This window comes from Vanessa cardui, chromosome 9, assembly GCF_905220365.1.
Source record: "Vanessa cardui chromosome 9, ilVanCard2.1, whole genome shotgun sequence".
NCBI classification, from domain to species: Eukaryota; Metazoa; Arthropoda; class Insecta; order Lepidoptera; family Nymphalidae; genus Vanessa; species Vanessa cardui.
In genome coordinates this window covers 10,689,278-10,706,457 of record NC_061131.1, presented here as the reverse complement: position 1 = coordinate 10,706,457, position 17,180 = coordinate 10,689,278, and the positions used below count along the sequence as shown (strand labels likewise).

At 32.5% G+C, this 17,180-nt stretch overlaps 1 protein-coding gene across 1 annotated transcript in view; it reads left to right on the top strand.

The window, feature by feature from the left end:
* Nucleotides 1-6,655: 6,655 nt before the first annotated feature.
* The window catches only part of LOC124532300 (A disintegrin and metalloproteinase with thrombospondin motifs 18-like), a 65,934-nt gene continuing 55,409 nt past the window's right edge, over nucleotides 6,656-17,180 (top strand). The window contains exons 1-4 of the mRNA XM_047107139.1: nucleotides 6,656-7,312; nucleotides 7,386-7,492; nucleotides 7,583-7,751; nucleotides 9,462-9,627. Coding sequence (XP_046963095.1) covers nucleotides 6,700-7,312; nucleotides 7,386-7,492; nucleotides 7,583-7,751; nucleotides 9,462-9,627 — 1,055 coding nt within the window. The 5' untranslated portion in view covers nucleotides 6,656-6,699. The remainder of the gene's footprint in view (nucleotides 7,313-7,385; nucleotides 7,493-7,582; nucleotides 7,752-9,461; nucleotides 9,628-17,180) is intronic.

Here is a 17,180-nt window from a genome sequence, read left to right as displayed (position 1 = left end):
ATACTTTGTTGTCCGGAAAGTCATAAAGTTTAAATTTTATCTGGGAAGATACCAGAAATAAAACTATTGTGTGCGTATCAACTGCGGCAATTTTTTCTCGTCTTAAAATGAAAAATTATAAACATGCCTTTGATATAATTTTTCAAAATCAAAATCAAAATAAACTTTATTCAAGTAGGCTTCTACAAGCACTTTTGAATCGTCATTTTACAATTAAGTGAAGCTACCACCGGTTCGGAAAGTAGATTCTACCGAGAAGAATCGGCAAGAAACTCAGTAGTTACTCTTTTTTAACATTTAAAAAATACAAAGTTATGTTAATTAAATACAATTATTTAAATTAATATATCCTGTCGATGACATTTTTAAGGTATATTGGTAATGCTTGTGTTCAATAAAGATCTATTCCTTCTTTCCACAATCTCTTTCTCTTCCTACTCTTTCTCTTCACTGTTACATACATTTTCTTAATGTTAATTAAATCCAAAATTTGACATTTATAGGTTAGAATAGTTCAGATTGATAGTTTTAGAAACTGCAATTACAGCAGACTAATAAGGAATACAATTAATAAATGAATACTTGGCAAAATGCATGTCTTCGAAAATGTACAACAAGGTATGTATTTTTTTAAATTATTTTCTTTATTTAACCATAGGTTCTACTCGTACCTTTCTGAGTTTCTCCTTTTTATTTTGTACAAATGATTGATCTTTTACGGCTCCGATACATTCTTATTATTAATGAACGAATACATATGTAGTTATTCATAAAATTGCAGGGTTGGGATACTATTTATAATAATTATCTTAATTCACGGCTTTGTAGGCCACAATGTCAGCCTTAAGCGCAATTTAAGCGTTTAATATTTCTCCGTAACCTTTTCTAATAAGATACATATATACTGGAAAAATGTGTTAATTATATATGGTAAAGTATCTCTCTGTTACTTTCTCACAGCTAAAACACTGAATCAAATTTGATGAAATTTGCTATGAAGCAAGCTGAAACCTACAATTTAATTCCTAAAACCGGACGACCTACACTAAGAATGCGAGCAGAGCTGCGTTCAATAACTAGTTTATTATAATTCAGTTCGATCAATTTTGATGATTTATTGCCATGTTAGTAACGTGTAAAATAAAGAAAATAAATTTTATATGATAAATATAAAACTTTACTTTTATTTTAAAACATTGTGTAAAAATATTGCGCATTGTACCAAAAATAATCGGGAACATTATGCGGCATTATACAATGAGAGCCGTGAAAATATTTCAATCCAAGCTTTTTTGTTTGACTGCGTACATTGTTTCGGATATTTTTCTTCGATATTGACAACACAGAGACAAAGCTGTTTTGTTATTTTGTGGCTTTAATTTAATTACAGTGATGTATAATTATAGATATTAAAAATATTAATGGTGCAGACAATAAATATAGAATGTATGTAAAGGATGATTTTTTTTAAATTGTTCAGACCAAGGTAATCACTGCAAATGCATTTTGTTTGTATATCTTATTTTATATATCTTTTTTGACCATTTATCTTGTTTACATATAGTTAAAACAATTTAATTTTAAATTACAAATAGTAGGTAATTAGTATGTATTATATAGATGCGATACTTTTACAAATTATTTATTTGGTAACATACCTGTGACGAAAGATATTTGTTATGTGAATAAGTATAGTCAAATAATAATTGAAAGATTCTTAAAATACAATTAAAATTACAAAACAACTAAATTACTCTAAATGATGATACTTCGTTGAAACTGAGTTATTGCTCACAGTTATTAATGGACTCGATGGGTTTTTTTTTTAATTTTAACCAATGACAAAGAATTTAAGCAAAAATGGTTCGTATTGCTTTACGATACGGCGTCAACACAAAAGATAACATTTTAGATAGATTCTTGAAGATCCGCTAAATTATATTAATTCCGCATATCAACGCGTCCTCCAAGATTTCTCGCGACTATATATACCACTATATATATATATATATATATACCACTGTCTATGGATATTTGATCAATTTAGGTTGTGATTTCTGAGAATTCTTTATCACTTCTGATTATTGTTTTGTTGACACGCCAGAACCGGTATGTTGTGGTTCTTTTCTCATTACCTCGGTTATAATATCAGAGTTTATTTTGGCCTCTATATTTCAAAAGATCTCTCCATGTTGGGGTCATTGGCTTAATATAGAGACACAAGTTTTTAAAAGTACATAATACTGTCTGTACTTGGTATCAATATACATATGAATCTATTTATATACTAATGAATCCTTCCATTTTTTATTTTAATATTTTTCTAAGGAATCCTAAAATAACAACATACATTTTTTCGGAGAGCATAATATCTAAAAATACATGAGTTCCGTATCAGCTTTATGACATCTTCGGATTTTATATTTATGTGTAATGACGTAATCATTATCCAATAGTTGTAATATATACTTCACATCAAATAATAAGATAAGAATAGATATTATGTCTTAAAAACAATTTTGATTAATTTAGATACAAACTTCTAAAACTATTTTAAAATTAAAAATAATTACAAAAACTGAGATTTTTATCAGTTATATTGACATCATATGCCTATAGTTTTTAACGACCCCATAATTATATAGGACTCTCCAATTGGAGATTGGAGAGGCCTATGTCCAGCAGTGGACGAAAAAAGGCTATTGCTTAATTATATAATAACTAATTGTCACCCGCGGCTTCGCTTACTTTTTAGGGTGTTGGTTGTCACGTGTTAGTCAAAAAAGTTGTTTATATCCTTCCTTAGTGTTATAATTTACTTCATACAAATTTTCATCAAATTTACTTCATTGCTTTGGTATTGAAAGAGCTACAGACAGACAGAGTTCTTTTCACATGTATTATAGCAGTATAGAAGTAAGATTTAGCAATTAATTTGCTGCCCGTAGTAAATTCACTATTCACACAAAAAATGAAATTTAAAACATACTCGAAATTTGAGTACGTCAAAGTATCTGTTTCAACGTGTCACTTATAATACCGATGACACTATTGCCTTGGGAGGCAAGTTGAATGAAACAATGTACAGTTTTTGGAACTAAATAAGTAATATTAGCTACAATTACGATTCAACTGAATATTAATACAATCGATTTGATTGCTTTCACCTGATGCGAACACAGACAGAAAAGGGGTCAATGACTCCCAACGGTTTATTTTTTTTTTGAAATATAGTTTTGATCTTGACCTCAGCCTAGACAGTTATATCAAGACGTTGTGGACGATGGAGTAAGTAAACCTATTAAATGCCGATTCACTCAGCTTTGAAAGCATTAGGGATGTAAGTGACCGGAAATACAAATGCCCGTTGTGAATTCCGCAACTTGACTGTGCGAATTTTGAAACAGTTAGTGAAGAAATTTGTCTGACGTTAGGAATTTTTACTAAATATATTTCCCGCAGTGCGTCTTGTGATTAGATTATAGATTGTTTATGATGATGCAACTATGAGTCTCTGAGCAGAAATTTGCAGCTTAGATTAAATTAATAATCTGTTGCCGATTAATCTCTCAGCTCTGTGTTAATCGAGCTGAGTGTGGAAATAGCGATGGGTTCATCTCATATTTGTTTCACAGCTTTTTATAAATCCAAATTATTTTCACTCATCAACTCTATGAAAGAAGATCGAGTTGGCAGTTGACGGAAATAGGTACATCTTGATGTCCGAAAATCCACAACAGCGCGATTTCTTAGACATTTTCTGCCTCGCACAACCACTCTGTGGAACCAGCTGTCGCCGGCGGTTTTTCCGAACCGATACGACATGGGAACCTTCAAGAAAAGAGCCTACTCCTTTCTCAAAGGCCGGCAACGCACCTGCAAGCCCCCTGGTGTTGCAGATGTCCATGGGCGGTGGTAGTCACTTTCCATCAGGTGAGCCTCCTGCTCGTTTGCCACCTATTCCATAAAAAAAAAAAAAAAACACGAAGAGTGAGAGTCAATTTGGAAGAACTCGCCTTTCGTTAAGTTCGGTCGCTCTTTCATGATCTTTACAAGAAAACTTATTTGCTTTTTGTCATCATTTGCAGTGAACAGCATTCGCTCTGAACTGCTCTGCCTCATGCATGTCAAACAAATTATGTCAAAAATAATTTCATGCAAAACATGGCACTGAAGTTTCTTTAGTTATTCTAGTGAAGGCAGTCAGTATCAGAATGCAATATGAGACATTGACTAGAATAATTATAAAATTTATCGTATACACGTATCAAAATCAAATCTGCTGTAAGCTGGATGTCATTTGTTTAATTAAATTCTTATATTATCGCACTGCCAGTCTGATCTTCCTCAAGAAAGTTGCAAAGTTCTAAAGAAATGGAAAGTACCCAAGTAGGAAAAATATAGCTAAATAATAAATTTAAAATTAATATTAAAATAATAAATCGTGCAAAATTAATAAATTCATAAGTGATTATAAGAGCCTTTTTGAATGTTTGTTTCGATTTGATTAATATAATCACATAGACATTACAGCTTACATAGTAAATTTAAGTTGACATTATGTTGCTATGACGAAGTGCAGAATTATTTGCAGTATCGAATGTACAGAGCGGCCACGCGATCTTTATGCAATTAGGAACTGTAACACGAAACTCGGTATTGTTTTATTTTTCTGTGTAAATTCTTCGTTTCATCAGCAAGTATTGTAATGCATTGTATACAATATGTATAAAAAACTAAATTAGCAGCTGTATAATTATATTAATTTTTTGTTCTTTTTATTTTGTTGTTTCTTCTTTCTTGAGTAAAGTTTCATTATAATTGTTCAGTGTAAGGTTTGTTTGTTCAGTGTGATTTGATAATTACAAATGCCTTTAACGATTTATCACACTGCACTACTTTGCGTATTTTGCTTTTGGCGTAATGTTTTGTTTCTTTTATGAATAAATAAACACATATGTATGTAATACATGTTACAAAGTATAAATGTATTTTCGTGGCAAATATTTAAAATAAGTATCTGTTGATCCCATTTTACTGTCGATTTTGACATCAAAACAATGGATGTTAATATTTTTTTTAAAGTCTGTCAGAGTTAATGGACATCCATCACAGTGAAACTACTTCATTTATTTTAAATAAAACTCACAATGATAATAGTGTATATCCTAGAATAAGAGCCTGGGCGTTCGTTCTTTGTCTAAGAAAGAGATAGCAATATTTAGTCATGTCAAATTAGTTTATTTTGAGATAGTGTATAACTGGCGCCACTGTTTATATTATAATAAGCTTAAGAAGCGCGCGATTATACGATTCATAATATGTATCTATCATAAGCGTTACAATATAACGTGTTCAAATAAAACTTTTCTCTTTCTCAAGTATAAAAATATCTTCACAAAATATATAGTTGTTATGGAATTTATAAACTTTAACGCTTCAATCAAAATAGACGCTTTACACTTTCTTATTAATTGCCAACCATCTACGACTGATTCGATAAGAAATACTACATTCATCCAAAAAACAAATAAACTTCATTAGATTATTATTTAGTTACATAAATTATGATAAATTTGATTAAATGATATATAATTAATATAATATTATTGCTTGAAATTAATTGAAGGCGATCGATATATTGCATAATATACAATAGGATAATATGAAATCATATTCGGCATAAAACAAATAATATAATAACGAAAATAAAAAGCACATGGAAATGTATGAAGAGCTCTCCAATGGATTCGAGAAAAGGGCCAAGATCTTTTTGAAATCCTAAATGCGCCTAGCTTCTCGACTTGTACTCAGTCACCCGTTTGTTCCATATAGAGTCTTGCACTCACGAACCGTAAAATGCGGACTTGATTGCGAGGCGAGCTAAGAACCCGTAGATATGAATATTCCGTAACATTCTCTAGGAGAATATAAGGAAAGTTGCAACATTCGCACAGTGAGTACTTGCCTTTAAATGAGCAAACACGAGTATGGACTTACATTTCAATTAGCAATTTGCCTTCACTTACCATTACTTACAATATTCCGGTCACTCACCTAACTTATGCGTACAAGCCCTCCTTAGTAATTCAATAATATAAACTCGACATACTTGTATTGATTGAAGTAAAACATTTGCGAGTCTTGGTTTCATTAACTTGATAGTTTACCTCTGCATTTGATTTTTTATTATTCTATACTTTTTATTGAGATCTTCGAGCAGTATACTTTCATGTCGTGAGATGTCGGCGATGTCGCGTTAATGGCTTGACATTCCAGGACTTGGGCTTTATTTTGGCAAAAAATGCCGTCAAACCTTTTGTTAATAGCCGCGGTACGTTTATTTTTTGAACTGCGTTGATACATAGTACCTAAATCAACTAAAACAACATACATAATACTTGGATATTTCTTTAAATATATTTAAACCTACCTAATTTACTCGAAGTTATAAATAAACGCGTATTTGTTTTCGTTGATAGAAGTCATCTCTTCTTTTGAATCAGTGTGTTTATTATGCAATTGACTTGGTCTCTTATTCAATTGAGCCCATAAATATGTAATTACGCATAGGTAAGACGCGAATATGGCAGGCGTCGCTCTTTGTTTACTAGTGACGCATGAGGCGGAGCTCAATGCAATCTATAAAGTGCGGAGTCGTTTACCTTCCGTGCGGCGAGACAGCCGCCATGTGCGTAGATGCGTGAGCGCAGCGTGGCATGCGCCGCCAGGCAGAGAGGCGGTGCCCGCGGCGGCGCGCGGACGATGGCGCGCTGGCTGTGGGCAACGACGCTCCTCGCAGCTCTCGCGGCCGTCGACGCGTGGAGGCCACCTTCACAACCCATCCTAATCCCCGTCACTCCCTCGCGTATTCGTGTTCCCCGCCATGCACGTGGTGCTATACGTCACTTGCACATACTGGGATGGCACCTCGAGCTACAAGAGAATCGTGCCATTCGTTCACCTTATTACAACGAGTGCCAGTTTTACAAAGGAAGAGTGCTTTACGAGGAAGAGTCTACTGTGACGGTGACGGAGTGCGAGGGCCAGCTATATGGCTTGCTTCAAGTCGGCGGCGAGGATTTCGTACTGCAGCCGACTCGGGCGGACGGTGATCATGTGTTACGTCGGCGTGACGTTCTGCTATCGGAACAGCCGGCGGCCTATAACCTCACCGGTGACACGGTCACTGACCTTGACATTGACTTCGATGATGACGAGCCAATGGCCGCTTTTGTGCATCCTCGACACAGTGACCATTCGGATGTCGATTATTTCCGGAATATGCTTCCAATAACTAGACCTATTTCAGGTTCGTGTGAGTGCAGTGTAATTCTATGAATGATGTCGCATCAGTTTTGGTATTACTGTGTTTATTGTTGCAGGCGTCAAAGGACTATGGCTCGAATTGGCTATAGTCGCAGATCATACAATGCTGAAATTCCACGGTCGAGAACGAGTGAAACATTATATCTTAGCTATAATGAACATCGTAAGTAGAGCCAATGAGATAGGATACTTATATTGCAATTAATTACAAGTGCACGATCGTAACTCAGGCAATTTATGTAATACTTTAAAGGTCAGTGCCATCTTCAACGACCAATCCCTCAATTCAAACATGACACTCGTTATCAACAAACTGTTTTTGTACGAAGAAAAGGATCCTGTAATAAAATATGGCAACGTGAAAAGGTCACTCGAAGCTGTCAATAAGTGGAATTACCGGCACTTGATGAAGCTACCACCAGGTATGGTATGATTTACGATGATTTAAAAATTGTTATTGATAAAAAAAAACTTTTTAAATTAATTTATTTTAAATTTGAAAAAGGGATGTTTTGGACCCAATCTAAATTAGCAGTTTATCTGATGCAAGTAAATATATTAACTTTCGTTTTATTTTATTTCGGATAAAGGGTCTTTCGCATCAAAGAACACGACTCAGGCTGATTCAATTACGATGATTCATATTCCTTAAATCAAAAACTCAAAACATCATCACAATTATGATTGACTTTTTCCTCTTCCTTTGAGATGTTATACCTACAAAAAAACAATGCATAAGATTTAGGTTTAAGGATATTCGAAACAAATATATTTTTAAATAATTCGTTGAATCATATTAAGAAGTTTGTTGTTATTTATATATAAAACAATCCGAAGTTTCATGATTCTAAAATATATTTTACATTTTTAATTAAGAATACATCTATATTTATTTCATAAAATTAAACACATTTTATTTTTTATATTCTATATAGATAGAAAAGATTCCCATTCATTTCTCATACTCGTAAGCGCTGCATAGCTTGTATTGGTTTCATACAAAATCCAGATAAGCTAAAAATGAATTGTTTTCATAATATTTTACTTGTAGCTAAACAATTACAAATCGAGTCTAGATAACACCATACATCATGCTAATTACTCCACTTTCGGCTTGATTAATATTTGTAATATAATTTATCTACCTTAAAATATACTTTACCTATTTACCTAGCTCTAAATATGCTTATATTTAGAGCTAGGTAAATATAGGACTATAAGTAATTCAATGAAAGAAGGTTTTTTATATTTAATCAATGGATCAATATTGCTCAATGTGAGCTGTTATTTTTTGTCATTTAACTCGTATTTGATTTTCATTTTATTCCGTTTTTAAACGCAATTTCAAACAAAGAATTTTATTGTTTTTATTTTGTAGATATTCTTTATGCATATTTTACTTGTTTATATAAAATATAATTTTACTATTTTATTATTATAATATAATATTTTTTATTTTTATAAATAATTAGAATATGTAAAACGACGGTAACAACGTTGCAAATCAGCTGTTTCTCGACATAATTGTGCCTGACGGCTATCTCCTTTGCTCTCCGATAATAATGTAGGTACATAATAAATGATATGGTACGCCTATTGAACGCGACGTATCTACTATCAACTTTATTGTACGTGAATAAATTACGCTCTTAATTTTCAAACATTGTAGGTTTTAGTAGGTCTTCCGTTATTTATGGTCGTTTTTGCAATATCAATGCAAAATTATTGATGCGATTTCGAAGTCTGTCAATTTATTTATTTCACATTTATAGCAAATAATTTTAGGTTATAAACTTAGTGTTATTTATGAAGTTGTTTAACTTTTATCGACGTTGAAGATAATTACACGCAGATGTGGGATGGAATACTGGGATTAATTGTCCATCGGCTAGAACACTTGCATCTTAAGCGAAAATTGCGGGTTCAAACCTAGACAAGCAATAGTTTTGCTAGCCTATTTTGATGAGCGTAATTTGTATTATTTGTATTATTAATTTAAGTAATATATTTGAGTCTAATTCCTGCCACATGTGAATTGTGCAGAGTGGTGGAAAAAGCTCCAGACCTTCTCCTCAAAAGGGAGAGGAAGTCATAGCCCAGCAGATATTTACAGACTGTTATTTTAAATACAGACAGTACTGGTTGGGATGCAACGGTATGGTTAACACGAGCGCAACTCGGGGGCCCTTCGGGCTTCGCGCCGGTCGGAGGCGTCTGCACCAAAATGCGCTCAGCAGCTATCGACAGGGATGAAGGGCTGACCAGCGCGTTCGTCATTGCCCACGAACTGGGACATCTGTGAGTAGAATCTTTATTATACATGAATAGAATTCATATGAAATTTCATTGATTCCTTTTTCACAGATTTTTTTTTACGAAAAGTTGAAAAAATATATTTTTGTCAACATTGATCATATAAAGAATTTTCTCTTCTTTTCAAAGGTAAAATAAAAGCAATTAGAAAAAAGCGAAATAAAAATGCGAAGTATTCTCTGAATTTGTTATTACAATTTTTTTTCAGAAGATTTTTATTGATTAATATTAGAATATAACGTAACACAATACTGCGACAACTTTCAGTTAACTAAATTTAATAACTTATTTAAGGCGCAAATCAAGGCGAAACCGCTCTGCCTATAATAAATCAGAGCGTGACGAGATTCTGTGGACCTGTAACACTTTTCTCCGTAATTATAGGGAACCGAGGATTTCCGTACGGCAATTTTTATCAGTAATGCTCAATCGAGTAAGGTCAATGACATATATCTACCTCTTGAACCACTTTTGAATATATATGAATAAATAAATTGGCAAAGCAAAACACTTCAATACATTTATTTCTTTTTATTTGTTTGTTGACTAGCTTAAGTTAAACGGACAGTTATTTGTTTATCGTTCAAGTTAACGTAGCTTTTGGAGTAGTTGAAAGAAGTTATTATGGTCGAAAAATATATTATAAATTTAAAATACTCCGAATAAATAATGTATATTTACGAGGAACGTAAAGCGGTGGCCACATTCTAGTTAATGAAATAGTAATAAATAATGATAACACAGTTTATTGATTTGACGTTTGCTACCGCGTAGCAGATGAATGAGATTGTAATTGTAACAATAAATAAACATAATATATACGCCAGCTGAGAGTACATGAATTGAAATGTAAAAAGTTATTTTTGTTTCAAATAGTTGAAGCGCGTCGGAGTGTTTTGCAGATATACAACTCAATCGTGGCTCATGACTTCCTTATAGCACTCAGAGCTTACTAAAAGTAGCCGTTTTTATCATCTAAATATATCAACGAAACAGTTATATGAGTATAAATAGTAACGCTCCCTATACAGCGGCAGTTAAAGTTGAACACATGGTACGGTTTGTAAACGTGCCCCTCGCACGTTTTACTGCGACTGAAAAAAAACCACGATACGTAAACAATATTATTTAAACGAAAACCAGCGTATTTAACATACGACGATAAGATACGTATAAAAAACAAGCAAGTTCAATAGCCGTTCTGTTAATCTATAGGTAATACGTACTTTAAGCCGCATGCATGCATTTCAATAATATTTCACTACAATATTATCTATTTGAAAGTGAATGAAATTAACGCTTAAACAATCATACATTTCATTCAAACATTCGAGATCGTATATTCAAAATGTGTTATAAAATTATAAAAAAAAATAGCGTATGAACATTGTTTTATGATTAATCCCTAAAACGCTTGCATAGTCGCATGTTTTCTGAACGAATAATTGTCGTCTGACAACTATGCGTTCAGAAAACATAATAAAGAGCCCCGCTGACGAGATGTAGGTGTAACCAAATAACAAAAGAGAATAAATTAATTTTAGACTCAACTGTACATAATGAAGTGACACCGGTCACTTGTTGTCAGTTAATATAATACTAAAACTAATATCATTAGACGGAACACGTGTTCCTACTAGTTGATTAAAATACTGGCCGGCAAAGTTAGTCTAAAACGTACGAGTAAAAAAGAAATGTTTGTACAAATAAAATAAAAATAAACAAAAGCTCTTGCACTCGCAGTAATTGAAATATTGAGCGCTCTCAAACACCGAGTGAGGGATTCCTTCAAAGCGAGAAGTATTCCACTCTAAAAGGCACTTACCCTTTGCCAACTATTTTGAAATGAGACGCTTTAATCAGACCTCAGTTGCCTTGCATTGTTGTGTTGTTTATTTTAGGACGTTGCAATAAACGAGGCTAGATATTTATATCCCTATGATACAAATATTTTGAGTACTAATGTATGTTTTTTGTATACTGCCTTTTGTACGTTGTTCCAGTAGCTAATTAATAAGCTGCAAATCTATGATCATGTGTTCAAATCCCGAGTCCGGCTATGAAAACATTATTGAATCGTCGTGTCCAAGTCGTCATGTTTTTTGTTCTTATATTTAGGTTTATAAGGAAACAATTAGTAGAGTACAATTATAAAAAAATATTCCTATGATCAATTATGGGCATTGTATATAAATCATATCAAATATTTATTTAGGGAACCCAAATAACAAGTAAGTTTCGTAGCGGTTATTCTAGGTAAAATCTAAATTTCATTTTGGTAGCTCAACATCATTAAATCTTGTTAAATGAAGATTCAAAACTAATTGAGTAAGTTGTAAGAGGCCACTGGAACAAAGTGTATTTTGATTCGAGTGAAAGGGTCGACTTTGAAAAGTTCATAGTACCGGCAACTGATTTATAGTTCTTGTAACTCTCCCGTCAACTGCTCTCCTAGTACATTTATCTTGATGTTAATAATTACCCAAGCACTTTCATTAGATAAATGATGATATGTAATCCCAAATAAACATTTATAAGCATTATTTAATTAGTAATTAAGGAAGTAATAAACACTCGTGTTCAATTAAAAAATAAATAATACGGGTTTAGAATAACCAGTCCTCTCCCTTTAGACATCAAAGAGTACATATGTCATGTGTGTGCCTGTGTGTGTCTATGTGTATTCATAAAATGAGGGCGAATCTAAGGACTCAAACAAAATCATTCGTCCCTCCTATTACTAGTGAAATTGTTTGAAATCAGAATTAAATTTAATTAATGAAGTTTTGTGGTAGATTATTTAACTAATCTTCTACGCGTAAATGTTAAAAGTTTTCGATATGTTACCAAAATAGTTTGTTATGTGTTAACAACGAATAGTTGTCAGGACAAAGGTAAAGGTGTTGGTTTTACTCAGTGGTAACAGCGTACTACTAGTCGTACTAGCTTACCTGGGTAGATACCACCCATATATCGATTCTTTTACAATAACTATTGGTGGAGGTGATCACTTACTATTAGCTGATTCATTTAACAGACTATTTATTACATGCAATATGCAAATACTTGGCTCCCTTTTAAAATTAGAAGAAAGACCGCGTCGAATACTACAGTAAATCAAAAGCTAATGCAACTTAGTAGGTAGTACTTGCTCGTATTCATCTTTGTTAATAAAAGTTAAGTGTTGTTCTTTTATTTTTGCCGTTTTAATTTATTTAATAATAGACGTATCAAAATAAACGTCGTGTACCACTAACAGGAAATTGCATTCGATTTTGATTTGTTTTTAAAATTTTAAATATTACATTTAGTTTTTTTTAATATATATTCAAGTTATTATGCATGAATACAGAGTAAATAAAAACAGATAAAACATATTAATTGCTAGTATGATATGCATAAGTACCAGATTAAAACGTTATTAATTACAAACTGAAACTGCTGGTAAAATTAGTTCATATATTGTGTAACTAAGACTAACGACGTCTTGTCTGTCGTAAATTAGGTCGCGGAAAGTTAACATGTATCACATTCACTATATCAAAATAAACTTGTACAGTCAGCATCAAAAGGTATCTTGTAATATATATCTTGATAATGTCATAATATAAACGCTTCAATTAAAGGTAACTAGAATCGAGATAATCGCGGTGAGAGTACATGGTTCTAATCAAAGACTGCGTGGTAAATCCAAACAATGTTGAATTTCATGATTGTATAAGTGTGTAGCTTACACACATTTTTATAATATAGTTTGGCGGACGAGCATATAGGCCACCTAATAGTAAGTGGTCACCATCACACATAGACAGTGATGCTGTCAGAAATATAACAATTCCTTAATTCCTTACATCGTCAATGTGCCACCAACCTTGGGAACTAAGATGTCATGTCCCTTGTGCCTGTAGTTACACTGGCTCACTCACCCTTCAAACCGAAACACAATAATACTGAGTACTATTATTTGGCGGTAGAATAACTGATAAGTGGGTGGTACCAACCCAGACGGGCTTGTACAAAACCCTACCACCAAGTGTGCGTGTATTTGATAAAAATCTGACTCATTAAGCATGGTGATATAGGCTCTAAAATTTCTCAGAATGAAAAGAGGCCTTACCACATCAGTGGGTGGTACAGGCTGTTAATATAGACGCCATCAAAGGGAAATTTATGTTTTAATAATCTTCACAACACGAAATTTACATACTTCATGTATTGAATACTATACATAGAAGTAGTTAGTACAGCTTTGAACCAAGGATCTAGAGAGTCGATATATGAACTAGCTACTAGATCAACACAACATAAGACACACAGCATCAATTAAGATACCGTTTTAATGAACCATTACTAATGTAGAGTACTCCATTAATAAACCTAGAGAACGTTCAATAAATGAAATTTTAATTTCACTTCCATTAGGGTCAGTTGGAATTCTTTGAAGGTATTAGTTCGTTTCTCCTTTTCTTTATCACAAAAGAGATTGTAATGTTATTTTTAATAATTTTAAGCTCTGTCTGAGTAAGACAAACTTACTCCTTTTAGCTTGATTAATTTTCTAATGTGGCAGCAAAAATTAATTACAGATAATCCCATTGCCGGACAGGTGCAATAGCTAACATAAAATGTAAGGTTCTTAAATTTATATAAGTACTATAAATAAGCATGATAAAACATCTCGTGCTTTAAAAAAACCTTATTGATTGTAGTATTATGATTAAGGTCCTAGCTGCTTACTACATGCAATAAAGGATATAATACGAATACATTTGCAATATATTTTCAAATACCTATGAGACTCGAAAGAGCATTGTGTGATATTACTGTTTGTTTCATTTGCTTAAACGTCACAAGTCTTCCTCGCCGTGGATAGTAACGTGATGATGTTATTATGTTAATATTTTCCAATTCTGTCTGACATATCATAGTATTAGCGCTTGATTGTAATATTACACAACCCAGAGTTATGTAACTGTATAATCATTTAAGCAAATACACTAAACGTTATAAACGTATAATGTATTTGCTTAAATAATTTCAACATTACATAGTATAAAACAAAGTCGCTTACAGCTGTCTGTCCCTATGTATGCTTAGATCTTTAAAATTACGCAAACGATTTTGATGCGGTATTTTTTAATAGATAGAGTGATTCGAGAAGAAGGTTTTTGCATATAATATATGGACATTATAGTAAAGAAACACTAACAATTTCAGAAGTTATTAATGTAATGTAAACAAACAGACTCGGTAGTATATTTAGTGCCAGCATTGCAACCGTGCGAAGCCGGGCGGGTCGCTAGTTTCCAAATAAAATGAATCAATATAACTAAACAAGTTTAACTGAGCTTACCGTGACCCGTTTCACCGCTGAGTGTATGCAGATATCTCGTCTATTTTAATTCGATTGATTGGGAATGATGACACGCGCGCTATAAATATACTTTCGAATTTAATTCCTACGTAACAGATGCTATTTTGCGAGTATTTTATACGTGATGTTGCATAAATATTAAACAAATTGTAAAATATTTTTAATTATAAGTTATTGTTGGTTTTTTAGTAATTTATATGCCATTGACATACTTTGATGGATTATTATCGAACAGTGTTTTAATTTAATAAATCTATATAAGTCTCATAACACTTATTACCTTCATAGCGTTTTAAATAATAATGAGAAATATTGTCTTGGCTTTAAATTAAATTAATTAGTAATAAAATATTTTTTAAATAACATATTTTAATTCAAGAGGTGAAAAATTAAAAAGTAATTTATACACTATAATATCGTACTCATAGAGAGTCATCTATGTTTTATAAAATGAAACAAACCAAAACAAGTAAAGCAAAGTAAGTAAAGTAAAATTTGTGTCTCTTACGGGTCGCCTAGCATGTGAAACATCACAATTGACGCTTATTGAAAGAATCTACAATTATAAAAAACACAGTAAATAAATATAGAGCACAATAACAAAAACGGATATTCATTCATACCATAAAAAATACTATGTTAACGTTTGTATAGCAACGAGGTATGTATATAAAATAGGGGAACGAACACAAGAGTACAGGATGGTGGTGAAAAGGGGCATCATAGTATAAGGGTCATGCCGCTTGCCATCACGACGCACAAGTCGGTTCACCCCCCAAGGCGCGGCAATAGACGTTTCACAAAAAGTAATAACATAATTAAGAAAAGGGATTCCTAATTATAAGCAAAACACCTACGGCAAATAAAATTATAAATATGTAAAAACATGGAGTACTATAATATAAGGCTACTAGTAACGTTACAATATTTCGTTTTTATGTTACGAAAATGTGTGTCACTTTAGTTAAATATTTTTTTGCAATGAAAATGTAGGTACTTCTTCTTTTTACGAGCAATATCGTGGTTGGAGAATTTTTAATTGACCGTAAAACTCGTATCTGCCGATAAAATGTACGTGTTAAACAAAACCGTAAAGCTGTAAATGGTTGCGGGTTATCTGTAACTAGAATTTTGTAAAAAACATTAAAGTTTTCCTTTGATTTCTGCGATTCGTTTAACGTTTTATTGAATTAATTAAATTTAATCATTAAATGTGGCAATTATTTATTTATGATGTATTGACTAGTAAGAAATTATAATGTCGATTCATGATTAAGTATACATGTCATGTAAAAAATAAACGACTAGTGTCCCGGTTTTGCACGGATAAGGATAAAAATAAAACGTTATATGATATGATACACATATGAAATTCTATTGCTTAATGAGGTGCAAACCAGTATATCTCCCAGTGGATTATCCAACACCTTCGGCAATAGGCTATTTGACAGGTTTTTAAAATCCATTTTATATTATTTAGTAGAAGTTAAAGAACCCAGTAAAGTTGTTTTTTTTTATTTCTAGTACATATTAGGTTGGGGAAAAAGTATTTTCGCATATAGTATGTATGAACTTGTAATAAAATCTCTTTGGCTATACCATAGTCTATCTGGCTGGTTTTGGTATCATTAAAAAGTTTTAATTCTAAAGAAGGCACTTCCAAATTCAAATTAGGAATTTGTGTGATTTTCATTTGTTTTTGTTGTTGTTAAAATGAGTGAATCTAAAGAAAAAATTCGATACATTTTAAAATTTTACTATAAAAAAGGTAAAAATGCAACTCAAGCCGCGAAAAAAATTTGTGATGTTTATGGACCTAATGCAGTATCTGTCATAGTAGCGCAAGTTTGGTTTAAGCGTTTTCAAGCCGGAAATTTTGATATCAAAGATGCATCTCGCTCTGGTCGCCCTGTTACGGACAAAATTGATGCCATTTTTGAAAAAGTGGAGCAAGATCGGCATATTAGTAGTTACAATGTAGCTGAAGAACTGGCAATTGACCACAAAACGGTTTTGACTCATTTGAATAAAGCTGGGTACACAAAAAAGCTCGATATATGGGTGCCTCATGAACTCACTGAAAGAAACCTAATGAACCGTGTACTCATTTGTGATTCTTTATTACGACGTAATGAAACCGAACCATTTTTGAAGAAGCTGATAA